We start from the raw sequence: 27,830 nt of genomic DNA, 5'->3' as shown, positions 1-27,830 counted from the left end.
TTGTGAGTGCTTCAGTTTTTGTGTACCCACTGTGACACCTAAGGGCTGATGAATGAAAACCATCTATATGTTGTGGATGCAAAGTGTCTCAGGATGGTCACCCCAAAGCAGAGGGAACTTTTTGAAAGTATGAGAGTTTCCTGACTCCTCTATGATCGCTCGCATGGAGGCTTTCCCCTCTGCTCCCATTGGCCAAAATCACAGCCAATGGGAGCAGCGGGGTTCAGTGCCTGGGAGTGGCAGGAGGCACGAAGCCAGGTAAGTGCCCCCCATCCTCCGAACCCACATCCCCATACCTCTCTTGCACACTCCTCCCACAGAGACTCTGCACCCTCCCGCCCAGATCCCCACCCTCAACCCTCTCTTGCACCTTCCCTTCCTTCCAGAGCCCCCCCACCATCAGCCCACTCCACCCAACCTCCCCACCCTTAGCCCACTCCTGCACCTAATCTCCCAACCAATCCCCTACTAGCCAACTTCTAGCCAGACACGTACCTCCACCCATTTTGTGGGTGGTTGGCAGATGATCCAAGGAAAGGTCTGTGTTGAGTGGGGTGGGCTATGGGCCCAAAAGTTTGAGAGCCACTGCCTTAAACCAAATCAGTATTGTAGTGAGAGTCCAGATGCCGACTGAAAGTTGAAACAGGGTTGGAGTCAATCCAAGGGCACGGGACTCAGAGTTAAATGCAGGGCTGGGAAAAAAGAGAAGAGCATTAGCAAGGTTTGAGCAGGCTGGAACAAGGCAGGTAAGGCTGGGGCAGGAACAGGAGCAGACAAAAGACAAGCTGGGAGCCTAGGTAGTTGGTTGTATTGTTATTTATTATTATTATTATTACATAACTTCATACAGCTTCAATCCACTGTTTTCCTATGGCACTCCTCACCAGCATGTATGAATGCTGAACAGATAAGTTAGATCTGCATGTTGATCTCCATAGCAGACTTTATAGAGGATTCTGCTGTTTGCCTTTTCTAAGTGGCTCTTCCTGGACTATATGTGTGTGTTAATCTGCCAGTGATAGTTGAAAACAACCCTAGAGACCAATGGTAGCATCTTGTATACCAAGCATTCTGCAATAGCCATTTACATGGTAACCCCACCTTAAATGGTGCTGTCATAACATATTGTACAGATTAAGTGAAAACACAGAGTAATAGTGAAATGCTGCTGGCAAATACACACCATTTAATTTGACAGCTACTTGTATTTGAAACTAACTGCCCCATCCCTTGAATTGCACCTGAGCAAGGCTGTCCCGTCTCATGAAATGGAAATGTGTTCTATATGGCTACTAAATAACTGATCCTGAGCTTGCAAATGAATAGAAATCAGTGAGCTGACTTATGCCAGTAGGACATTGTGCAAGGCAAAAGCTGCACAGCTGCTAAGTCTTGTTGGAGTTTGAGAACTCAGTGCAGAATGTACTATGTATATAAACTATGCAGTTTTACAGCAGATCAAAACTTGATCAAATCAAAATTAGTTTTCACTGGAACACCCTCTTTCTACCCTCTTTTTCTTGCTAGAGCTGCCTTCATTAGTGGAAGATCAGTCAGAATCTTCTTTTCATAATGGCGGGGGGAGGGGGGGGAGGGGTGGAGGTGAGGAAGAGAATGTTGCTCCTATTTCTTCCCTCTCCTTATATCTTAAAAAAACTCACACACCTAAACTGTTTGCTTTCAATTAAGAAAAAAAATCACCTGGAAAGTTTCAGAGCAAAATTGGTAGTTGTGGAAAGTTCTGTATGTCTGCAAATGGGGTTAAAATGGAAATGCTTCTGCAACCTTAAAGTCTCTGATAATCCACTTAAATGATTTATACTTGCACTGGGAGATTTGTATTGCCCAATTTCTTTTTTAACTTGGGTACTACAGTCACTACATTCAAACCCTATTCTGTTTTTCCTTCATCTTCCCCCTCCAAATATAGGTTATAAAAGTACCCTAGCTATGTAGTATAGGTATTAATTTGCCTGCTGCCATACCATTAGTGAGCTCTCCTTGCTGTGTATTTCTCAAGTCTCTTTCATGTTAACCTCAGGGGCCTAACCTATTAATATCTCTGCTTCATGCTCTATTAATATTCAGGATCTTTAAAAGTATTGAAAATTATGAAGAGGCTGCATTTATTGTGCTGTAGGAACCATTGCTTCACAAAATGGAGTGTATTTAAAGAGTCAGTCCCAGTTAGAATTTTTTCTTTCTCTCTCTCCTTCTTCCCTTTTTCTGTTATTATTTGTATACTCTACATACATGATTTTTTCCTTCCCCCTTTAACAAGATGGGAACGGTACTGACACAAAGTCACTTTTTAAAAAATATTATGGGAGTAAGAAATAGATGACCTATTAGCAGGTTTATCTATTCTGATGCTAAAGCAGCTTTGTTCCCTATACTGCTCCTTTCTAGACACTCTGATATTCTTGTACCACTGCCATTTGGAGTTTATTAGACCGTAGTGTGAGAGAGCTTCTTTGGATTCAACTTAAATATTAAGTTTACCTTGACACTCCTAGTTATACCTCATTGCACCATTCTAAAGCAATCTCTTTTCTTAGCATCTCTCACCCCTGTGAAGTATCTGTTCTATTTCTGAAAATGCAGAAATTCCTTAAAACCTGAGTCTTCAGAAAATTAGGTAGAGGTGGGATTTGTGTTTCCCCTATGTAATCCGTCTCACAGACGGAAGAAATTGGGAGTGGGAAGCGGAGAATGAGCTTGTGGCAAAACATAGCTGGAAATGACCTCTATACAAGATCAAGGTTGAGTCTCCTCCCCGCCCCTGTGAGTGCAGTTTTCAGTGGAGAAGATGTCTGGAAGCTTTGAATTAAGAAACCTAGCATCTTGCATGGTTCTGCATTTTGTAAGCCCTTGTTTTTGCTCAGTAACGTGACCATGGTTCATTGAAATTTGGGGGATGAACTGACTAATATTTTTTTACAGAACCCCAGTATTTTGTTTTGGCTTTTGGAATTCCCTGCAGTCTCTGGCTACATCTCCCAAGTTATCAAATCACTCCCTGATCTCTGGCAGAACTTTTGGCTGTAAGCTGTTCCCCTGTTTTGCTTCGGGGGTAAGTCTTTCACTTGGAAAATCGGGTCACCCCATATAGTAGTGTTTTAAGTAAGAGGTGACATGAGGGGTCAGAAAATCCAGTTAGTCCTAGGGTAAAGATCAGATAGCTCTTCAGCAATGACAGTACAATTACAGCATCTAGCAGCAAATAAAATTTAGTGCAGCTTTAGCACAAAGTCAGCCTTTTCACTCAGGAGAAAAATGGATGCTAGAGAAGAGAGATTGTAATGTTTCTCTGTATTAAGTGGACATATTTGCTATGGATGTTAGATTGAATACTCGTATAACTGCATGGAAATTGGTCACATGATTATTCAATAGCCTTTTGGGGCGGGGCCAGCAGCCAGTGCCCCACTCCCAGGGAGCCCCCTGAAACCACACGCTGCTGCTTCTGTGTCAGAGGCAGCAGCGCAGGGTGGCAGCAGCCTCTGTCGGTAGGGGTCCGAGCCTCCCTGCAGACAGAAGCTGGTGGCGGGGAGAGAGGGAGGAAGGCAGAGCAGCCTATGTCCGTGGAGAGCTCGGAACCCCTGCAGACAGGGGCTGCTGCTATGAACCAGCCTTTGTTCACAGAGAGCCTGGGCCGCTGTGGACAGAGGCTGCTTCACAATAGCCTCCTCCCACGTCCCCCCGCCCTGTTGCCCACAGAGAGCTTTAAGACAGGCAGGCAGGTCCGCGGAGCTGGCATGCGTGGAGAGCCAAAATCCGGCTCCTTGAGCATATCAGCTTCAGCCTACCCCCCTCATCCTCCACGCTGCTGCCTCTCTATCACAGCAGCCTGGGGGGTGCAGGGGGAGGACAGGTGAATCTGGTGCTTGTGGGGAGCCTGCTTAAAGCCAGCTCCTTACAAGCACTGATTCCCACTTCACCTTCACTGCCCCCCCCCCCTTGCTGCCTCTGTTTAAGATGAACCAATAAACCAAGGCTTATCAGTTAATCGTGTAGTGGACTATGCATTGACATCCCTTTATATTTGCTCTTTGTTAATTTTGAACTTGCCTTGTCTCAGAATTCTTTAGTCCTTTCTGTAATTTCAGTCTTGTCTTTTGGTAACATTTTCAGATTGTTTGAGGGCTCCCTGCTTCAGTGTGTCTGATTATGGCTGCGTTTTGTTTTGTAAAATAATTGGGATTAAAATAATCATCCCTTTTTATCCTGTCTTTGGCCTGTCTTGTCTTTTGAAAGCCAGGAGATGTCTCTTGATATTTGTTCTGAACAGTGCTTAGCACAATGGAATGCTTGTTTTGCCTGAAACCTGTAGGTGCTATTTAAATACATGTAACAAGTTAAGTAAATTAATATTGGTTGGTGTTAATGATACGTTTTATGAGTCTATGGACACAAATCGAATGTACTTTATAAACATATAATGTATAGGGCTAATACAGTAGGTACAGAGACTGAATTTTGCAACCAAGATGCATCTGCAGATATGATAACTGCACAAACCATGCAAGTTACGTAGTTAGGCACCAGCATGTCAGTTTTGATGCACACTTACTCATTTTGTGCTCCTACTCATTTGCTGCCAGTATCCTTACAACCCCTGTAGAATTCCTGTGCTCACACCTTCGTCAGGTACATGCATACATTGGTCTTCTATTTATGTCAAATCTTATTTCTCTGCTGATCCTCAGTCTGTCAAACTAGGGTTCTTAGTTCTATATTTTTCCCCCCCGTGTAGTCCCATGTTCAGTTGCTGCTCTGAGTTGAAAATAGCTTATCCTCAGGTGAACCCAAGAACCATTTGTCCTACTTCTTGCAGTGCTTCCTTTCCAGAAAAATCCAGCAATGGGAGCCATCTTGCCACTTTAAAGACAGCTACTAAACTATGAAACCACCTGAGTTTTGTTCCACATCCCACTGTAATAGAGTGCAGTGCTTTGACGCTAATGCCTGTTGTAGGGAGACTGACTCAGTATGAGTGAAACAAACCAGTTTTACAGTCTCTTTACAGTGTGGAGGAGAGGTGGTGATAAATATCCCCCCCCCCCCCACCCAAACATTCCATGTGAGGCAAAGTCAATATTAAGAGGAATGAGGTGGTGGGTCTGCCCCAATCAGTTTAGCTTGGAGGCAACTCAGTGCTACCCCCCCCCCCCCGGTGTCCTGTGGAAAAATGTAGTGGCTTAGCCTGCTTCCTCCTCCTCTTTAGTTATTAGTTTATGGAGTTGCTCCTTTAGACATCTCTCTGCTTTTTTGCAGGGAGGAGTGAGGAAGATGCAATAGAGCCATGAGATGCTGAGGAGGATCTCCTCTTATGATCAGTGGTCCCTGCCCTTTGAAACCCCACTGTCATTTTCAGCATAACGGGACAGGGAGGCCGAGTCTGCACCAGTGTCGTATGTATCGTGCAATGCAGTGCACTCGGGAGGGGGGGAGGAAGGGGGACGACTGACAAACCTCTTAATTCTCTGATTTCCACAGCAGCTTTCGTTCCAGTTGCTATAGCAGCAAGAGCTTCCCTTTCCAGATAGTGGCAGGGCATGTGTGACCATTTCTCTCCGATACCGGGTTCGTCACACGTACCCGTCCTTTGTCACCTCAAGATTAGGTGCTGTAGGTGGTAGGGGTGACTGGCGCCTGCGGGGAGAGGTGGTGCAGAGATGCAACCTGAGAGAGCATGAAGAGGCACCCAGTTAGTAATTACAATTTTGGCGGGGGCATAGAGGGATGGTGAACCTTCTGGGTGCTACTACGTAGGTGGGGCTACTCCTAGGGCCCAGCTGAAAGTTGAAGCTGGTGCAGAATGCTGCAGCACTTGATGTCCCTCTGCTGTGTATATTGAGAAAACCAGACCGTCTCTGTGCCAAAGGATAAATGGACACAAATCTGACATCAGGGATGGTAATTCACATAAACCTGTAGGGGAACTTTTTAACCTAGCTAGATACTCAACCATGGATTTAAAAGTAGCCATTCTCCTACAAATTACACAAAGAGACTGCAGAACTAGAATTAATTTTAATTTACAAATTTGACACTGTTCCCCTGGGCTTGAATAAAAACATGACCTGGTTAACACACTACAAAGCCAATTTCTCCTTCCTTTGACATTCACATTTTCACATCAAAAGCTATGAATGGGGCACATCCAGCCCACTTAATTAGTTTCATTAACATGGGTCTTATTATTGACAGGTAATTGCTTTTGCTGTTATATATATCTTGGATTCTGTTATTTCTACTCCAAGTCATCTGATGAGGTAGGTTTTGCTCATGGAAAGGGCATGATCCTGTATATTTTTGTTAGTCTCTAAGGTGCCACAGGGCTATTAGTTTTTTAAGTTACAAATTAACCCAGCTACCCCGCTGAGATTTTTAATCCCTGAATCCCTAAAAGTTACTGGAGACTTCAGCTATATGTCACAGTGAGAAATGAGCACAGGTAATTGGGACAGAGCTTGCTCAGTCGAAATGAGAGGGAGCTGCTGGTGAGTTTCTCTGAGGAGTCTTCTGCATTGGAACTTGGTCCACAAACCCATCTTTGTCACCCTTGTGAGGGTATGAGTTGAGGTGGAGAAACTGATGAGCAGCTATTTCTCTATGATTATGTAACAATTTTATCATTTAACTGAATGCTGGATTAGTCCCTATAGATGTATTTTAAAAAACTGACGAGAGAAATAGCACCTATGGAGGTGCAGAAAGGTCACCAGAATCAGATGACATGGATGTTTCTGTGGGCAGGGAGAACTTGAAGCCCAAAGAAAGGCAACTCTCAATTCTAAACAGTCAAACAAGAGAAATTTAAGAGGAGCGATAGGTTCTATCTGAGCTCTTGGCCTCTTCTCTGCAACCTTCAGTCAGAAGGGATCCCATATCTTGTAAATGGCCTGTTAGGATTGTAATGGATAATTACAAATACCTCAGGGTGCTGTTGAGATTGATAGTGAATCAACTATAACTCTCAATTTCCTGGACCTTTTGTGGCTTGATTTTCTTCAGGTGTGGATTAGTGCACCCCTCACTTTAATGGGTCTATAATTAGACTGGGATTTCTTCCTTACAATTATCGTTTGACACACATGCTTGTTGTAAATTAGAAAGTGACTTTATGCAGAACTGAAAAGAGAGAAATCCAGGCTGTGGAGTGTGTTTACCATTCAGTGATAGTGTTTCTATAAACTGTGTTTGTTCAGCAAAAAGAACTTTTCTACACAGCTGGAATGTTAAATTTAACAATGTTGTAATGGGCAGCCAGAGAATGTTGCTTGTAGCCAGATTTTTAAAAAATCATCATAGAAGCCAAGGAGGTGCCAGGGAATCCATTCCATTGGAACATCTTTCAGTCTGAAATCTAATGAAAGGCCTTAAAAGTTTAGTAGTAATAGAACCATTCGTTTACACTTTCATTGTAACCTCTGGAAAAGTTGTCCAATCTATGGTTTTTTATTTTGCATCTTATTGTTCAAAAGTCCTTCCTTTCTCTCTGACTCTGTCAGGAGATTGAAGACTGTTCTCTTTATTGCTTTATTTACGGAGACAGAATTGTAAACTAGTAACTTTTTTGGTTTGTTTCATGTAGATTATTGCAGCCTAGCACTCTCAGATGCTAACAGGCCACGTTAATTAGGGATGTGAGAGTTTAACCAGCTAACCGATAAATGGTGCTTATTGGTTCCAGTTATCCATTAAACTCCAGCAGGGCCAGTGGCGGCAGGCGCCAGTGGGTGTGGGACCAGCAGGTGGCTGGGCTGGTAGGTACCAGGAGCCAATGGCGCTGGCAGCAGTTAACTATATAACCAATTGAATTGTAATCAGTTACACAGTTAACATTTGTAACCATTTTTTGCAGTCCTAATATGGATATGATGTAGGTGGCCGTAATGTAAGGGCATTCCAGCCTGATACCTGTATGACAGTTAGCATAATCAAATCCTGCCTGTTCATAAGGAATTAACTCATTGATGACCTTCTGTCTCACGATGTGTACTACAGTAGTACATGATAGAAAAAGGTAAAATGAGGAACTGCTTACTTACGCTTTTGGGGTTTTAGAGAAAGTTTGAAGGACATTGAGTTTAATCAGGACTTGCATGTATTAATTGTAGCTATGCCTTGGGAACTAGTTGATTTAAATGTGAATAACAATGAGATTAATTAACCTATAGATGTTAGGAACCTCAGTATTACTGAGGTATGGAAGCATGGGGCTGAAACCATAATTAAATATATACAAGGCCAATGGGCGTTAGCCTAAATCATTATAAAAGTTGATACCCAGGCTGTGGGAGACATTGGGAAACACTGACCTGATGACTACATGAAAGTCAACTCACCTGCATTGAGAGTCCCTGAAGAGGGATGATGCGAATAATGGCTGTAGTACCAGATATTCGATATTGGCACTATTGCCTTTGTACACTACAGGGGATGTGATTCTGTTTGGTTGTGCTAATACATTTGATAATTCTTTTTCTTTTCCTGTCCAAATGACTGTGTGGTATTGCTGTCCACTGCCGGATCTCTGAGCAGTGTATTACTGTGGTAGATACGTTCTTCATCTTCTCTCTGTCTCATATCGTATCAAGATTGTAAAACACTGTGCAGTCCTTTGGGATAAAAGATCCTATGTGTAAGATATTATGGCAAATATTTTCCTCACTCATTTTAGTGAAATAAACATTTCTATTCATAAGGACTTATATCATGCCATCTTACTTTTAATGTCACTTAGCTATCACATTACTTAATGCTTTCTGAAAAACCTAAATTAACGGAAGGACATGTCCATGGAATGCTGGATTTCAGTTCTTGTGAGTTTTCTATGTTATATCTCAATCTTTGTCTCCCCAGAATTATATGGTTGAATTTTTCACTGATTGATTGTTCATTTAAAACTCTTCATTGTTTTTTTGTTTTGTTTTGGTTTTTTTTCCTTCTCAGAAGTACACGGCCATTGGGGAACTGGGAAAAGCAACTGATACGTTAGATGCTACAGGAAAAGTAACTGAAGAAAAGCCTTATGGTAACTTTACTATAATCTATACCTTTGATTTAATTAGAGTGAAATGAATGGTCTATATATTACCAAAATGAAGGAGAGATTTGGGACTTCATACTCTTAACTGTTCCAGGATTGCATTTGAGGGAAAGCAAAACTGACCTGCAGCAACTGTTAAAATAAAAATACCTTCTCAGGGACAAGATGATTTAGCTCTTTGGCGCTTTGTGTCTCATACAATACTAAGAGTTAAATTTCTGTACCAAATTGCATGATTATTTCAGCTTTAACCGAACTGCCTAAGATCTCACAATTGGGATGAGCCCACTGGTTGATTTCAGTTATTTAAAGAAACTAGCTGTATTATTTTTTTCTTCGGTGTATTGGCATCATCAATAAAATTTTCATCCTTCAGTGCAAAATCCCACGAGGGATGACTTTTTTAATGATATCCTTCCAACCCAGAAGGAAAGAAATACTTCAATCTCCCCTCCAAATATCCCCTTTAAGTACAGGCTTCTTTATTTTAAAATGGGGCTAGCATAGACTCATCTTTTCACATTTTCTGCTGTTGACACTGTCTTTCTTTTGCCGGCTGGCTCCTAGCAATCTAAATAAATGAGCCTCTCACATACAAAGACCACGGTGTATAGGTTTGACAGTTTTGAACTGATTCTATTTACTGCTTTGTCAGTTCACACGTTCTGGAGTGAATTCACAGATAGGGTAAAGAAAGCACTGTGTCTCTGAGAAATAATGCAGGATTAATTGGGAACCCACCTGAAAGTGTCTGCCATTAATTCTTTTGCAACCTAAAGAGTATGCTATAGGTAGCCGGTCTCCTAGCAACTCTTACAGGTCTCACTCTTTTTGTGATTCTTAGCAATAGGTAAATACAGTAAAAATACCTTTCATTATCTTGTGATGGAGAAGGTATGCCGAATGTTTTCCTCTCTCCTCTTTCTTGTAATTTTTCTCCTTCCATTTGGCATAGGCAAGCATCAGTCCCAGTCTCACCCTGAACTGTGTTGCCAATATCTTTTTGATTGCTTGGTGCTGCTTCGAGAACTTGATCACTTTGCCTCTTTCCATACTGAATAGAAACATGTTTCCATATGAGGGCTAGAGCAGAATCTTCTTATCCATTTATCTGGGCTTTTGTGAGGTTGCCTATCTGAATTGCTAAACCACATAGTTTTATAATAGATTCAAATCAAAGTGGTCTCTCCTCGCATGTCAAAGGCAGAATGCAGGGTTCTGTGCCAACACTCTGTTATGCTGATATTATATATGCAGAACATTCACCAGCCCATGATAATGTATTGCACAAATAATTAAAACTCAAGTCCCATTGCCAGAATGGGTGAACCAGAAATGTTTCATGATACCTTAGCCTTGCTTGCTTCGGGTCTTTACCACATTCAGAAACTTACCAGGGCTTTCTGCCATGAATGCAAACCAGAGAGATTGTATTGTGAATTCTCCAAAGAAGAGAGCACAGGGACTACATACTCTCTTCTGCCCTTACTTCCCCTGGCTTGTTTCCTTTTTGTTCTGTCTCTTAACAACTGGTTTCAGCTTTCTCTGCAGTTGCTTATTTTTCTGCATGTTTTACACTGCTGAGGTTCAGAGCTGAATTTCAACTTCCCTTTGACCCTAACTCTGTTGAGATACTGAGTGCCCTCTATTCCTGTGGAATCCAGGTCTGAGCCCTAAGTGTGGGGGAGGGAAAGCAGCCTATGAGATGTGCAGTTTTCTTCCTCAAGGACCCTAACTGGGTCCAGAGTGGAGAGCACTTACAGAACGCAACCCATTGTCTGAACCCGAAACTGGCACTACAGTTTTATAGCGAGGTCTCTAGGCAGCAGTTTTGAAAACCAACCACTGTAAATATGAATTACACATGAAAAGGATATGTTGAAAAGGATTGCTTGGGTTTAACACTTCCCAAACTTTTAGATTTAGTTTTAGGGCTTTTTTTTTGGAGGGGATTAAAAAAGCACCTCATTCAGCCAGATTGATTCTTGCTGCTTCAAGTGGAAATTATTTCAAGTTATTGCCTTACTGCTGGAAAATGGACTTGGAAAGTAGCTGTGAACTTGGTTTAGTTCTCCTCTGATGCTTTACTGAGACAGCCATTTACATTTTCAGCCTCCTTTGAAAATGATCCCTTGTGGTACATACCCATGACCCTCCCCGCCTCTGATTGGCTAAATGGAGGCATCGGGAATTGAACTTGCATGACCAGCTCCAGATCTGTAGCACTTAAGTGAAGGGATGTAATTAACAGAATTGGTTGAATAATTATAAAAGAGAAACAGTAGCCCCCTTTTTCCTCTTTGCAACTCATTTGCAAGCAGACTTTAGCTCTGATACTAAACTGATATATACTGGTGTAACTCCATTGAACTGATGCTATTTGGGGATTGGTGTGCTGTTTGTTTATGAAGAATAGTTTATCCAAACAAACATTAGTGCATGCTAAAGAGTGACATTTATTCAGAGTGCTCTTACAATAATTTACCATTTTGTTTTGTACATATTATTTTGCTCATTTTAATAATTGACCCGTTTTCCTTTTGTAATCTTATCAGCATCTCAATGCACTGTTGTCTCAGAAGACAAAAAAAGTTGTTCTGATTTACATCAATATAGGGATGACTAGAAGTTCTTGGGCCAGTAGTATATTAACATCTTGATGGACTTGTAGTGGGGGAATATTCCATCAGACTCTGGCCTGTGTAGAGGTCACTGGGTCTTTCAGTGGATAGAATAGTGTATATAAACCATTGGCAGATCGCATGCAGTGCCTATTCCAACCACCAGATGGATTTGACTGCTGTATTTTAACCTGTGTGTGATAGGTGACAGACTCTAAAAGCCTGCACCATCTGTTAAATGATCCTTTTATCAGCAGCTTGAAGTCAGCATGAAGGTACTGTGTAATTTGTGTTGAATCCTACTAGCAGTTATAGTTTTTATCTCTCCCCAGTCTGTAAGGAGTGGAGTATATTTCTCTGAAGCAGAAAAAACTAGATCTGGAAAAAGGAAGGCCCTGCAGGGAAAATCTCAGGACTAGCCAAACTTGGGGAGAAAGGTTAGGCTGAGTCTTGTGTGGGGGCTGTTGGCAAAGCCAGATCCCATGACTGGTGTAAATCTGAACTACACAGAGTATGCGTATGTTCTATTCTGAGCAGGGTGAGTAAAGAGCTTACACAATGTTCCAGCAAAGTCACGAATCTAAACCCACAAAAGCAAAAGCAGCTTCAAGCAAAAGCAAAAAAATCCAAACTGACACATGAGCCTGTAATGGCATTGGGGGAGGGGCAGCTGGGATTATCATTTTAATACTAGCCTGATCAAAACTTGCAAAACTGCAGAAGATGAACATTATTTATTCTAGGTCCTGACAGGCTAATTTGTATATGTTTATTTTGATAAACTGATATTGTGCAACTTTGTTAATAACTGCACTACATCATGTCTTACTTTTTGTTTGTTTGTTTCTTTTAAAAGATTACTAAATAAGATGCACAACAAGTGATTTTTCTCCAGCGCTTAGTGGGTTTTTTCCTACTTCTCTCAGCTTAGGGAGTATGAGATCAGAGTAGGAATTGAACCCATCTGTATCTTTAAGTGCCCTAACTGAATTCAATTCAGTGGGTGAACAATTGAAAAAGAAAACAAAATGACATCCCTGCTCAAAGTTTACATACCAAATTTCCACTGAAGCAAATGGGCTCTCAGTAGAAATGCTGACAGGCTCATAAGGATAGCATTATGTCAAGCTGATTTACTGCCATATGGGTTCTTCTATGACACCTGGCTAAACCTAAGTATTACAAACAGCAAGAAGACTGCAAAAACAGTACCATGCCTGAGAAGCTTTAGAAGCTCGGAATTTATGGTATAAAAGATTCTGCCACTCCTCCCCCCCATTCTGTTGTGTGCATCCTTAACAGATTTATGAGCCACTGTAGCATTACCATTAATGATACTTCTTTGAGACCACTACTGGGCATAATGGCAGCATCTGCTATTGAAGTTGCAGTGTTTGATTTGCAAAGGTGAGTGCACAAGTTGCTCTCCTCTGATGCTACAATGGAGAGGAGACTTTTGAGGGAATAAGCCCTCATGTATGTTGTGAGATTCATCTGCTTTGGAGAACTACTTAGGGTCCAGAATAAAGCCTAATAAAGGGTTGTAAGTATGCCATCCATTTCATTTCGTTTTAAGCAGATCTCTCTGACTTCGTTGCGGTGACATAAACCAGATCTATTTTATGAGAAACGGGATCAGCCAGTTCCTAGTCATTCACTGGTTTACAGGTGGATCACAGATCGGGAGGTTTGCTTTCCAAAGAAATAACCGGCATTGTCATGGCACTGTGTGAATCCACGCTAATGTAAGTCCTGTTTCCTTTTGACAGATCAGATAACAAAAGAAGATCTCGAACGAGTGCTGCAAAAGTTCAAGGGGGATATTATGCAAGTTCCTCCACTGTAAGTTCTGTAGTAGCCAGGCACTGCCAGTAGCATTCCTCCACTTGGAGCACTTCTCTGCAGAAGCCAGTTTGGCCATAAATAAAGAGTTTTCTTTTTTGGCAAGAAGAAGATATAGGCAAGGCAAGTGCACCTTTTGGATGGGCTAGAATTTGCTTCATTGCCCTTATTCTCATGCCTAAAAACACATGCCAACTCAGAATTTTCCCCTTGAGGATTGTCAGCAAGAATTGTCCAGGGTCAACCTCCCCACAATCAAGTAAAAAGTGGGAAAAAAAGAATGAGTTTAATTCTTCAGTACCAACTTTCTAAAATGTTATAGTAAAGAAACAATAATAATGCCTTAATTTGTACAACATAACATGGCCGCTTCAGAATATGCATACATGATCTTCCCATAAACAAATCAAATCTGAACTTGTCAATCCCTACAGAAACAAGGTGCAAAGTGTAATTCAGGTTAAATTTCCTGAGTCTCAGTTACAGTCTTTGACCACCAAAATGTATAAAGTCTGCTGAGCCAAAAGCACTGCCACAACCTCTTCACTTCACTTGCTTGCAGAAAACTCCAGCTGGAATCCATGCAGATCTTCCTTCCCTTCTGCTAGTCAAAAACCGCTCAGTTTAAGTATAAAAACAAAAACCCTGTGGCATGAAAAATGTAAAACTAAGAAAAGGAAAATATAAATGACTCTTTCCCCATCATCTTTCAAATAAGTAAAAGATGGTGAATTGTACAACTTGAGACTCTCAGAGGGGTAGTCATGTTAGTCTGTAACTTTAAAAACATTATATGTCATTATATATAAAATATCATGAGCAAAATCCACTTTTTCAGATGAGCTGGAGACAATTTCACTAAAACGGTTTGGTTAAAATCAAGCAGTCTGCCAAGTATACAATTAAAATGAAAGAAATAAGTTTTCCCTTCCAGTTTCTCCTTTCTGTAATTAACACTGCCAGCGTTTCCCTGTTGGAGGGTTACCAGTATCATTAACCTGCGTCAAAAGGCTTCAGAGTGCAGGGGAAAGAGTCTGGTTTCCATTCCTGTGATTCAGCTTCTCTCATCCCACACATGGCGTTGCATTAGAGCATCTGCAGTCATGGAGTCTGAGTCCAGTACTGGGAAGGTATTCCCCATACCCAAAACTATCACACCAAGTTCCAGAAACTTCTGAGATGGAGTGTTCACTTCATCTGCCTAGCACCAGTGAACCAGACACATCTGATTTCTATCCACCCTTGTCTATAGAGATATACCCCTATTAGGCAGATGGGTTTTACAGGCTGTAGGATGTATTAATTTGACAAATTCAGCACATTGTCACATCTTACTGTGTTTTGTGAGTAAATTTGAACATAGCAAAGGACTCCGATACTATTTTTTGCAGGAATTTGTCAGGACAATGCTTTAGCCCAGAGTTAACTTTCTAATCACACAAATCTACCCCAAGCCCTTGTCCCTGCTCTGAGGTCCAAGTCCCTGCTTGCTCCATCCCCCTCGCTGTGTTGCTTGCATCCACTTTAACCAGGTTTGGGTAGTAGGTTGGGGTGTAGGCAGGGTGTGAGGGCTCCAGCTGGGGGTGCAGGCTTTGGGCTGGAACTGGGGATGAGGAGTTTGGTGTATGAGAAAAGGTTTCAGGATGGGGCAGGTGTGTTGGGTACAGGGGTGGTATGGAGCCTGGGGAGGCAGAAATGAGTGTTTAAAGTGGTGGGAGAAAGGAACTGGGCTGGGGTTGGGAGGTGAGGTCTCTGGCTAGGGATGAAAGGTTTGGGGTGCAGGAGGGGGCTTAGGGCTACCCTGAGGTGTTCGGAGTGCAGAAGTGGGTGCAGACTCAGCTGGGAATGTGGGGCCTGGGAAGGGGGTCAGGGATGAGAGGTATGGAGTACAGGAAGGGGCTCTAGACTGGGACAGTGGATTGGCATTTGGGGGAGGGTACAGGAGAGCATTTGTGTGGGAGGGGAATCCAGGCTGGGGCAGGGAGTTGTGGTGCAGAAGGGGTTGGGATGCAGGGTCCTGACAGTGTTTACCACAGCAGCTCTCAGAGAGTGTCTGCCAGGTCCCTGCAGCCCCCAGGTATATGGTGCTGATGCTGCAGCTCCCATTGGTTGTGGTTCCCAGCCAATGAGAGTTGTGGGGGAAGTGCCAACATGTGTGAGAGTAGCATGTAGTGCCTCTGTGGCTGCTTTCAGGAGCCACATGGAACCAAGGCAGGAGGGAGCCTGCCTTAGCTCTGTCCTCATTGTGCTGCCAACTGGACTTACAACTGTCTGGTAGGTGGTGCCAGCTGGAGCCGTCAGGGTCCCCTTCTGATCAAGAATTTCTGTCAAAAATCAGACACCTGTTAACCCTACATTATCTGCCAGTTAGTGGAGAATATTTTGAGATTTCCCCTTAGTTCTGGAATAGCACTTTAACTTTTGTGTTTAAAAATAATAGAGAGATTATTTAAGTACTCGCTTCCTGAAAATTTAAGCCTGTGTCCTGGAAGCTTCTGGAAACTTGGGTAGCTTTTCTTTCTTGCAAGGTCCCAGGCTGATGACTGCAGCGGGCTTTGGATAAGGCTCTTTGTCACCAATTAAATGAATTAATTGAATCAATTGTTGGATAAACCTTCTGAAACAGGCTGTATGTTTGGCACTTGCCCCTCATGAGAGACTCGAGACAGCAGCAGTAAGGATGTTCTGAGGGAGGATTAAGGTGAAAGAGCGATAGGAAAGAAGCTATCTGTACAGCACCAGCTGCACTGCGTAGTGATCGTTTTGTACGTGTGCTGTTCCCATAGGCTTCAGTGGGGCCATGTGTTTCAGTCAGTTACTTTACCCATTATTGATTCTTCACTTTCAGAAGCAATGAATTAAGTTGTGAACCCTTTTTAAATGCATGGACTGAAGAGGTGATTCTAACATTTGTTTATTGCAATTAACTAATCCTCCTATTTACAAATGATTTCAGTAGTTCTTTTTACAAGCACTTGGAGAGGATTAGAAGACTAAAGTATCTTACTGTAGTGCAGTGTTAATAGGATTTTGAAGGCCGGAGGCTTGTTGTATCACAGCTGTATGACACACGTTTGTATGGTCTATCCCGTCAGCTATTCTGCTCTGAAGAGAGATGGACAAAGGCTGTCATCTCTGATGAAGAAAGGAGAAGCTGTGGAAGCAAAGCCTGCTAGGCCGGTTACAGTGTACAGCCTCTCTCTCCAAAACTTCCAGCCACCGCTGTTCACGCTGGGTAAGAATATAAGAATGGCCATACTGGGTCAGACCAAAGGTCCTGTCTTCCAACGGTGGCCAATGCTAGGTGTCCCTATAGGGAATGAACAGAACAGGTAATCATCAAGTGATCCCGACACCATTCCCAACCTCTGACAAACAGAGGCTGGGGATACCATTGCTACCCAGTGATGGACCTATCTTCCATAAAGGCCTGCAGGGTAAGGGCCGGAGATTTGATGTAAGCTGATGCTCCTGGCTTCTCTACACTCAGACTGGAAATTAAGTCACTAAGTGGGTTTCAGTTCACATGGTTAGTTATTTCAGAGCAAGTCTGCCTGTGGGCACTCTCATTTTGCAGTAAGAATGCCCTGAATCGATTTGACTTAATCTGGTTTCATATTGTCATTCTGGGGGGAGCTAGGCTGGACTGGAAATTATTCCTACCCACCACGATTGTATTCTCAAGCCTTGGCTCACTCCATCCTGAAAGGGGGCAGGGAGGAACAATGGCCCCGTTTCCAGTTTGGGGACCACACCCCCTTCTTTCATATGTAAAGAAATGTAGTTAACACACAAGGAAGCACAGAAATGAATTGGAGAAGCCTTTGAAAATCTTACCCTCTGATATTGTTGGTGAAGGCAGGGCAGTTCTGTGCTTTCTGGAATTACCCCCGTTGCTCCCTGAGATGCCCGCTGGTGTTCTGCATGTTGTGGTGTTAAAAGTGGGCATGGCCACTATCTTTCAATGGTGTGTGTTGTTTAAATAGTTATTTTATGGTGGGAGATTGGTAGCTGATCACTGCGGGAGGCTGGAAGGGAGGGTGGGGGAGTTAAGACAGAAGGGAATGGTAAAGATAGGTTTTAGAATGTCACAGCTCAGGTCAGCTGTGCCCTTTAGGTGCAGGCAGTATTTTAAAGTGTTCATTGTCCGTTTGGAGTAGCACTTAAAATGACTGGTTTTCATCATTGGAAAGATGCAACTTATGACCTTTTGAAACCTTTCAAATGAACGAGACATGTATTTATTAAAATGCCAGGGCCAATTGCAGACCCATATGCAGGAATTTCTGTGTGTGGGAGGGCTGGTGGTTGACCTGCTCTCAGCCCCACCTATCTGCTCCTGTGGGATGGAATGAGCCCCAACCTTCTCCCAGCCTTCTCCTGGGGGGAGGGAAGCTGGGGCAACATGCCTCCCAAGCCTCATGCTTACTTTGAGGACCATGTGGGGGTCCGTTCGCAACCCCCCCCCCCCCGCGTACAGGCCTGAATCATTAATTTATAACGCCTTTGTTCAGTCACTGTTCTGTTTGCTTTCTCTCCTCTCTGCCTTTGCAATCTCACCCGCACATATGTTACAGAATGAATAATTTATAGTGTACCCTATAAATATTTTATCATTTGATTGTTTGCTTAGTGCATTTTTACATTTGTTTGGGAGCACAGTTTCTGTGTAAAGTAGATTTCATACTGGGCTGGCAATTTACTCTGTCACTGTTAACATTCCAGATGTTGAATGTGGAGGTGGCTTTTATGTCAGAAGCCTGGTCAGTGACATTGGAAAAGGTAGGCATGGAAAAAGCATACTGCTTAAGGAATGTGCCTCTGTGCTGATAGAAGAATATTCTCCTTTTGCATATCTCTGGTCACCAGACTTAATGTGCTGGGTTGCAGGGCTGTCATTCACTTTTGTGTACTACAGTAGTTTCCTCTGGAGCATAAAGAGAAGCAGGGTAAATCATTGCAAAGGAATCGCAAGGGAGAGAATAAAGAGAAGGTGAAAGTGTTCACCAGGCCCTGTGATTTTTTTATTTTTATTTTATTTTTATTTACCATACCAGGGTTTACCTGATCCTTTAAAGGAAAAATATAAAGACATGGTCCCTACGCCAAATTTCTCCTTTCTGTTGCTTTTCAAATTCATTTTGAAATCTTTCGACACCCGGGGAGTATATTTCAGAGACTTCTTCATCCTATGTCCAAAGGGCAGCTCTGTGTGTGCTGTATCCTTGGGAACCTGATCAGAAGAAGTCTCTTCTGTCTCAGTGGTAATTAATCACCACATTAGTATTTATCATATTTTTTTTTACTGTTCTAGTAAGTGAGATAAAGAAAAATTATAGAAAATGTCTAAGTCCTATTTTTAAAAAGGGATGGAAGCTTCTAAGTCTCTTTAAAAGTCTGTGGAACTTATTCTCCTGAGTCCTAAAAAAACTTTTGGAAATTTTACTCTGGATTTGTTTCAGGGTACATAACTAATATAACTAATTTACATAACTAATTTTCTTTTGTATTTTGATATCCGTACACAAAATCTGAAGACTCTGATCTCCTTTACTCTGGAGTAAATCTGTTGAAACTGTTCCAGATTTACACTGTTGTAAGTGAGCTGAGAATCGGAATTGGAGTCCCTTTTCTTCAACTCAAAATATATGAAAAAAAAATAGTATAATTAGTTCTTTAGGGATTTAAAGCAAGATCCATGGATTTTAAACTTGAACTTTCACCTCTTTTGGCTGCTTTCTCCTTTTTATACTGTAGAACTCTCTTCCTGTGCCAACGTGCAAGAGTTGACCCGGACCAAGCAAGGACCATTTACACTAGAGGAGCATGCACTTCATGAAGACAAATGGACAATTGATGAAATTGCACAGTCCTTGAAACAGTCCATGTTGCTTGTTGCGGTGGAACCATCCCTTAAAAAATTAAAGACTGAGCATTCTGAAGAATCCAGTGTGAATTGTGAAGATAAGTGATAAGTCAGGTCAAGGAAAAAGACTGAATGATAGAGACATTTTAAGACTGGAGTGGGATTGTCTTGCCTTGCTGTGTAAATTTACCACCTTGTGCATCGAAGATGACAAACTGCAAGGCAGAGAAAATGATCTCTATCTTTTTCTTGTGCTAAGACACATACAGGCACACACACAGTGTCCATTTCTTACTGCCTCACTTATATTCTGCATGGCACACAGTAAATGGATGTGTCCTTAATGTAATCTCCCTATTGTACTTTAGAAAGATCTTGCGAGAGATTTTTTTTTTATACTACATTTGCAATAAAAAATTTAAGTTTAAATTTTGCTAGATGTTCCTAGAAGGGAAAAAAATTCCTTTTCTTTCTGGTCCTTAAATTCAGATACTGAAAATGGTAACAGAATTTCGTGCCAATTCAAAAGATACAAAAATGTAGAATGGCACTTTGAGTTCTTAAGTAATTTCTTGAAATAGAAATGATCCTATAGGAGTCCTTACTACATGGACTGGTCTGTCAGTGGGATTTCACTAAGGGCCTGGTCAATATTGGCCTGAATGAGTTGTGATATAATAAATGCCATGATGAAAATTTCAGTTTAGTTGAACTGCTTATACACAAATCGGGTCTCCTACTGGCTCGTGGGCTAGTCCAAACTGGAGCAATTGTGCAATCCAGCCTTGGGCTCCCAGGAAACTGGGGGGGGCACTGTTACCAGCCCCCATGACTTCCTCCTTCCTGCCATTGCCCTGCCCTCTCCTCCCATTGCACCCTGGCCCCCAAGCATGTGGCTTTAGGATCAATGGGGGGAGGAGGGAGCAGGGTGATTCTGCACGATAGCAGTAGTTGCACCACCCCACACTCCCCACGGCCACAAGAGCTACGGGGGGAGCGGAGCGCAAAAGGACATCCCTCACCCTGGCCCACCAGGAGACCCTTGCTGGTTTGTGCTATCGCTCCAGCTGGCACTGGCCTGTGGGTTAGGAGTTTGAGACCTCTGATATAAACAGTAAGGAACACAATATCCTCACCAACAATCTTTCTCTCTCTACATAGAGATTTGCATATCTTCATCTTGATAATATTTCATAATTTCTGTCTGCAAATAAATTAAGATTATAGTCATCTCTTGTGCTCTTTTTGGGAAAGAAGGGATTCACCTGTTGTCTCACTGTGTTGCCTCAGATTCCTGATCAGTTTCAGTGGCTTGGATGAAGGGGTGAAGCCAGTTAGAAATTGTATTGACCAGTGAGGCCCCCATTAGTAGTTGTGTTGATGCTCAGCTGGGCCTGATCTAAAGCCCATTGAAATCAATAAGAGCCTTTCAGCTGATCTGAGTTGTATTTGGATCTGACCCCTACTGACTTTAAGTCTAAATGTGGTTACAAATCATTGGGAAAGAGCAGTCCAATGCTGCTTTCCTTTGGGAAGAAGAGGTTGCATAACAACAGCTTGACGATTAGCATTATTGACCCTACTTAGAAATTAGCAGAGGGTTACCAGCTCTCTTGCAGTAGTGAGTACTGGAGATATGCAGGTTAGTAAGGAAATGATCACCGAGAGAAACTCTTTCATCCAGTTGCCTGAAGGATGAATGATTGAAGACAACTGTCAGCTAAGTGGGACAGAATGGCCTTGTTTTAGGAGTCTGCCATTTTAAGGCCAAAGATTACCACTATGATCTGCTCTTCTGGCCTGCTGTATTACCTAGGCTATAGAGTATCATCAGGTAATTCCTGAAGTGGAGGAGATTACTCTTCTTTTTCCATGCGAGAGAACTCTACTGAGCCCAGTAGTTGTGGCTGGATTAGAGTGTATCTTTTTATAGACAGAGATTAAACCTTGATTCCAAGTGATTGGTGAATTCACTATTTCTCATGGAGAGGTAGTTCCAGTAATGGGTCTCTGAGATGAACACTTACCTATCTCTCCATCTCTCTGAACCAGGTCTTTTATACAAAGTAGAAGAGCTTCAGCAGGAGAGACTGAAAGATACTTGTCCCAAGTTGTCTGGTGGCTAGGGCATCTACTTGGAAGGGGGAAGACCTAAGTTCACGTTCCTGCTCCAGTGACTATTTAAGTACAGGCAGTCCCCGGGTTACATGGATCCGACTTACATTGGATCCCTACTTACAAACGGGGTGAGGCAACCCCGCACTAGCTACTTCCCCCCAGCAGACCAGGGAGACGCGGAGCAGCTTTTCTCAGCAGACACCTCAGCTTAAGAATAAAGGACTGAGGGAAGTGAGGTGTGGGAGAATAAAACTGAGCTCTGGAGAAATGTTTGGCTAGAGTTTCCCCTACAATATGTACCAGTTCCGTCTTACATACAAATTCAACTTAAGAACAAACCTACAGTCCCTATCTTATACGTAACCCGAGGACTGCCTGTATTTATCCAAACTGGAACAGCTTCAACAGGAGAGATTGAGAACTGCTACAGAATACCCCACAGTGCAAGGGCTTGGGCACTCCCTTGTGAGGGGTGAGATTCCTACTTCACATCAGCAGAATAGGAAACTAAGCCTGGGTCAGCCACATCCCAGGTGATTGTTAACCACTGGCCTGGAGATTTGTAAGGGAGGTTGCTCCTCCTTCTACTCCAATCACATTTAATTTTTAAGATTTTTCTGGAACTGCCATGGACCCCTCCACCCCAATAAGTTATTCGTCCAATTCCATCTACAACAGGCAACATTGTTAGCATTTCCCCCCTTTGTCTCCAAAGGAATCAGAATTAAATAGCAAACAATCACTGTTCAGTATATATCTCTTGAGTGATCAAAGACTTGGATTAAAGCCCTGTTTTTTAAAAACTGTCTATCCCAATCTTCCTAGCCTTGTGCAAAAGCCTAATTGGTGTTATTCCAGTGGTCTTGTAGAATTGAATGCCAAGCTTTCACTTTGTTCATATATCCTGGGGATATCTTTCTGTTGGTTCCCCCCGCCACAATAGCCAGCAAGAATATAGTCTTCCAGTCTAGTTATATCTACAGCAAGTTACTTTTTTTGAAAGAACTGGAATTGAAAAATCTCCTTTTCTATTATTAGGTAACATATGTACATAGTGCTATAACTGTCTGACACATTCTTCTCATCTGTTTGCTTGGTGTTTACTACTTCTCAGTATTCTTTTAAAGCTTTCTAAATAGTCTTAAATTCAGCAAAGTGTCCTATATTTTTCTCTGCTTTTGCATTAGTTTGATGCTGTCTAATCTCCTGGAAGCATTACCAGTGTTTTTATCGTTTTGGTAACAAAGGGCCTGTTTCAGAGCCTATTAACAATCGATAGAATGGCTCCCATTTTCTGTGGGCTTTGGATAAGATCCAAAGTGTTAAGCAAAATCTATATAGAAAGCAGAAAGGGGAGAGTATCTAATCATGCATTTTCCTGATTAATCTTTGAGGGCTTGTGAAGGGGTGTGTAGCCAGAGAACCTTGCCTTTTAAGGATAAACAGTATCCGCTGCTTATTTAAAAAAAAAAATAGATCAACAGAAATAGTCAAAAATACAAAGGAATATTGGAGAATTGTTGCAATAAGATGACTGGAGTTGAAAATCTGATCCGTAAGGAAAGTAGGATTCCAACAATGCAAAAGCATGAAAAGGAAACCGATAAATTATAAAACCCATGGCAACTATATAGAAGCAGCGGTGGCAAAGGTGTAGGCCCAGTGGATGCAAAAATTGACAAGTCTGGCACATTACTGTGCCAGAGATAACGAGATCAAGCTTAGTGTGACTGTGTTCAGCTTGAAAAGCAAACCACATTTTTCCACTAAAGCCTTTTCCCAGTAATAATGCCCCTAAAAATGACATACTACATATGTGGCATGTTGCAGAGCCATACGATACATTTAGTGAGCAACACTTGCCCACGTCACTTGTCTTCTGACCACTAGCCCATCTCATCTATGTTCTTGGAACTTATGACAAACTTCACAAAACAACTTTTTCCTCTTTCTGAAATCATCCCTAGCCAGTGATCTGTATGGTGTGCTATTCATCTCAGGAAAAGAGCCAGTGCTCCTAGACAGCATTGTGAGTTTAAAGTCTGGCATCCCTGGGCCTTAAGTCCTTTTTTTCTTTTTCTTTTTAAAAGGTGCTACCAGTGGACAGAAAAATTCCAAGGGAACTGAGTAGTTTTTGCTAGCCCTGGAAGGTTCCAAAATATTGGACATAAGTCATGCTAACTTTTATGCCTAGAAAAAGTTGTTAGAGCCTTTTTACACATATCAGAGGCTTCCTATGATCCCACTCACCAGGACTCTCAGTAGCTTTGTCATTATTTGCTCTTTACAGACAAAATACTAGAATCCTAGTGGAGAATAAGTTTTCTTGGGCAAAGACCCACTTTGTCAGATGCATGTGACATAAGCTTATGCTCCGATATATCTGTTAGCCTATAAGGTGCCAAAGGACTTACTGTTATTCTTGCAGATTCAGAGTAACACGGCTACCCCTCTGACACTAGTATCCTAGAATACTCAAGGAGGTGACCGAGGTGATATCAGAGCCATTAGCGATTATCTTTGAAAAGTCAAAAGAAGACAGGAGAGAGTCCAAAAGACTGGAAGAGGACAAATATCATGCCCATCTAGCAAAGGAGGGAGGAAGTGGCTCTGTGCGGGAACATGTCCCCTGCACTGGCTTGCAGGCTCCACTCCCATTGGTTGGGAATATCAGCCAATCGGAGTGGTGGGAGGTGTTCCTGTCAGCACAGGGCAGTGCAGAGTCACTAGCGCCCCCTCCCCCCTGGGAGCTGCACCAGGTTGGTGCCCCCATTTCCTGTGGTTTTCTGCATCCCACCTCCATCCCCAGCCTGCTCCTTCCCCCTTACACCCAGACCCCCTTGGACCCACAGCCTGCTCCTGCTTTCCAGCATCCAACTTCCCCCGCCCCATGTTCACCATGTTTCCTGGCAGCCCCATTCTGCACACTGAACTGCTTGGTTTTGCCCCCCCCCCCCCCTTAGCCTAGGAGGGCCCCACAAAATCTACTGGTCCCAGGCCCCCAGAATAGTTGAGCCCCCCCTTAGAGATGGAGTGTGAGTTGCATGAGTGAGGCGAGTGCCTTTTTTATTGTTGTTTCTCACTTGACTGTGGGTCAGTGGTCCCTGGCCCGAAAAAGGTGCCTAACACCCTGTCTAGATAATACTTAGCTCTGCCAAGACTGGACTAGATGACCTCTCGAGTTCCCTTCTAGTTCTATGATTTTTAGTGAATCATTGGACTTTATCAATGTATTACATAATTGTCTCCACGCTAGTTTAGTATTTAGTCCTCTATCCTTCAGCTTTTTTTCTTCTGGACTTACACTGTTACTATTTATACTGGGAGAAGTTTTAAAAAGCCAAATATTCAAAGCAGACCAACACTTCTGGATGGTTGGTTGGTTGGTTTGTTTTAAATCATGGTAATTCACGTGTACACCTCAGTAGCATGCATTACTTCAAAATTATCCATACTAGGTTACTCGAGTACCAGTTCCTTTTCATTAGCGAAGGTCAAGAAAGAGGTAGGTAGGTGTGTGTACACATGTACACACACATGTCCATAGCTATAGGAAAATCATGCAGGACAATGAGTGAATTCAGCCAGCCTGAACAGAATTACTGGCCCCATGGAGAAGCAGTCACTGTTTCCAATTACCATTGTGCTTAAATGGGTTCTCTAGGAAACTTCTTGATTAAGTAGATTGCTAGTGGTGCATCCCAAGTAACCAGAGCACATTGTATCAGCTGAGTCCTTACATCTCTCCTTTGAGATGAAACATTAGTCTGCTTGTTCACAATCGGTGCTGAAATCATGGCTATACTGAAGTAGAGAAAGAACAAGATCCTAATCAGAATGATACAATGTCAGCATTCAAGACTTAAAAGAGTGCAGTAAAATTAAGTGGATAAAATCTTGAACAAATTTCCACTTAATTGCTTTGAGTCATTGTAGCTTTTCCTAAGGAACTGGTCATTTATTCTTAGCATATGGGCAATATGTGCAGGCTTCATCATCAAATGTGTAGCCCTAGAATGAGACTTAAAAGAGCCCCTAGGATTCTGCAGTGGAGGTAGAAATATTGGCCCTCTGTTTCCCCCTTTGCTGTTAGTTAAAAGAAGCAAAAAGCCTATTGCCCAGATGTTGTCCAAGGGAGATGAGTTGAACTAATACAGAGCCATCCACCTTCTTTCCTGCAAGAGCCCTTGTGCGCTTCTTAGCAGTGCCTTCCGCAATAGGGCTATGTCTACACCGCCAGTTTTTTGCGGCAGAAGATATGCAAATTGCGCTGTCATTTATATATCTTCTGATCCTTTTTGCGGAAGATATGCAAATGAGAGTGTGATTTGCATATCTACTACTGGAAAAAAAAATGGCAGCATAGATGTAGCCTGCGAGTGAGGTGTCGTGAAAACAATCTTCCATCCAGATTAGCGTTCCCTCTAATTTTTTCCATCCATGTGTGGAATATATGTTATGTGCATCAAGACATGCGTCGATGTGCACCACCAGTAAAAACAGATGCTGCCAGCTATGGGCTTTGTGGGCACTCTGCTAATCAGCTGGGTGGCAATCTCCCCTGGGTGGCCATCCAAGTGCTCAGCTTACAGGGAACACTGAGCCAGACCTTGTGCAAGAGACAGAGCATACAAAGCTTTTAACTCCAAAAGGTCACTGTGAGAATGAATAGTTCAAGTAATGGAGCAATTAAATATGTAAGGTATGCAAAAAAAAAGGGGGGGGGGGGGCTTTGAGCAGCCTATAACATGCCCTTTCCCTTCCCAAAGCAGTAGTCCTCTCCCATTTAACATAACTCTTCCCATAAGAGGGCCTGTAAATTTAAAGATAAATGCTAATGTCTCAGATATCTCCTCAATCAGCTCCTTGAGTATACCAGGATGTATTTCATCCGGCCCTAGCAGCTTGAAGGCATCTAAGTAATTTTTAACTTTGTTCTTTCCCTATCTTAGACTCTGAGTTTACCTCATTTTCACTGGCATTCACTATGTTATCAAAACCTTGAGGGGTTTTAGGTGAAAATATGTAATAAAAATTCTTATTGAATTCTTTACTTATAAGAAGCATTGGTTTCCATTTCAGCTATTTAAAAGATGCTATTGTATGATGCCCTTTAAAAGGCAATATGAAATTACTATGACTCTTTATCAAATAAATATTACAACAGTTATTTTCTCTTTGTATCTTTAGTTCACATTAAAATTATGGCTTTACACCATAAATTGTTTTAATTTGGTGAATAATGTAACCCATTTTATACTTAAGTTTTTTATATATTCATATGCATTCACACATACTGGATGCTTGTCTTTTGAAAACTGTACTGTTTGTATATAAATACCTTGTATAGTGTAACATTCATGCTTCCCTTTTAATATTAAATGTACACCACAGTAGAAAAATATCTTTATTTCTTGATTTTTATACTCTTGTTTGACTCTGACTTTATAAATATTTTAGACTGGATTCAGCAAGGGTGTAAGCACATGCCTAACTTAAAGCATGTGACAAATCGTTTTGACTTCAATGGGACGACTTGACTGCTCAAAAGTAGGCACATGCTTCAGTGCTTTGCTGAATTGCAGCCTTAATTATTTCATTTCCACATCTGTGAAGTCTCTTTTCTCACAGACATGAGTTGCTGAACTGAAACAATATGTGTATAAGGTACAAAAACGTGCATTGAGTATAATGAACCCTAATTGTCTGGCGTCAGATTTTATTTTTTCTCTGCCCAATGAAAATCTTATGACTTGCTATAAAAATTGTCAAGAATTCAGTTAATGTTTCAAAAATGTATTTACTAGTAAATCTAGTGATTTCTTCTAAAGGAGGCTCTAAAAGGTATGTGAAATAGTCAACAAGCAACATTTCTCTGTCTTGATTATGTGTTTCTGGGATTGGGATTATGGAACTGTGTCACTGAACGATCTACCATCTCTGTAGATAAGCATGAATGTCTTTTCCAGATGGGTCTGTGGATTTTAGCTGCTGGTAAGAGGTCAAGATATCCCTGGCTCCAACCCCCTGCACCTCCTCGTAAATGTTTTTCCAAGGTAGGAGAGGCAAGTTCCAGACAGTGATGCCATAAACCTATGTTATTTTTTAAAGAAAGGCATAGATGTGCTTTGTATTTATCTATTGGTAGTACCAATTGTTGGAACATTTTCCCCCTCACAGTAAGATTTCCCCTCCCCAATTAAAGACAGCTAAGTTAAAGTGTCTTTTGTATGCCGGTGTATTACAAGTAAGCACTTTTCTGATGGTTAGCTGTTAGATAATTTTTTTTCTTTTTTGAGTGATAGTGCCTATTGTGTTCCACTGA

At 42.1% G+C, this 27,830-nt stretch overlaps 1 protein-coding gene across 1 annotated transcript in view; it reads left to right on the top strand.

Moving 5' to 3' along the window:
• The window catches only part of TRUB1 (TruB pseudouridine synthase family member 1), a 46,563-nt gene extending 20,341 nt beyond the window's left edge, over window positions 1-26,222 (top strand). The window contains exons 4-8 of the mRNA XM_006134959.5: window positions 8,962-9,043; window positions 13,449-13,521; window positions 16,617-16,756; window positions 18,247-18,303; window positions 19,279-26,222. Coding sequence (XP_006135021.3) covers window positions 8,962-9,043; window positions 13,449-13,521; window positions 16,617-16,756; window positions 18,247-18,303; window positions 19,279-19,493 — 567 coding nt within the window. The 3' untranslated portion in view covers window positions 19,494-26,222. The remainder of the gene's footprint in view (window positions 1-8,961; window positions 9,044-13,448; window positions 13,522-16,616; window positions 16,757-18,246; window positions 18,304-19,278) is intronic.
• Window positions 26,223-27,830: the final 1,608 nt, after the last annotated feature.

This window comes from Pelodiscus sinensis, chromosome 8, assembly GCF_052426305.1.
Source record: "Pelodiscus sinensis isolate ZL-2025 chromosome 8, ASM5242630v1, whole genome shotgun sequence".
Lineage (NCBI taxonomy): Eukaryota > Metazoa > Chordata > Testudines > Trionychidae > Pelodiscus > Pelodiscus sinensis.
Note: the sequence above shows the minus strand (reverse complement) of the source record. Positions and strands in the feature narration are given on the sequence as shown.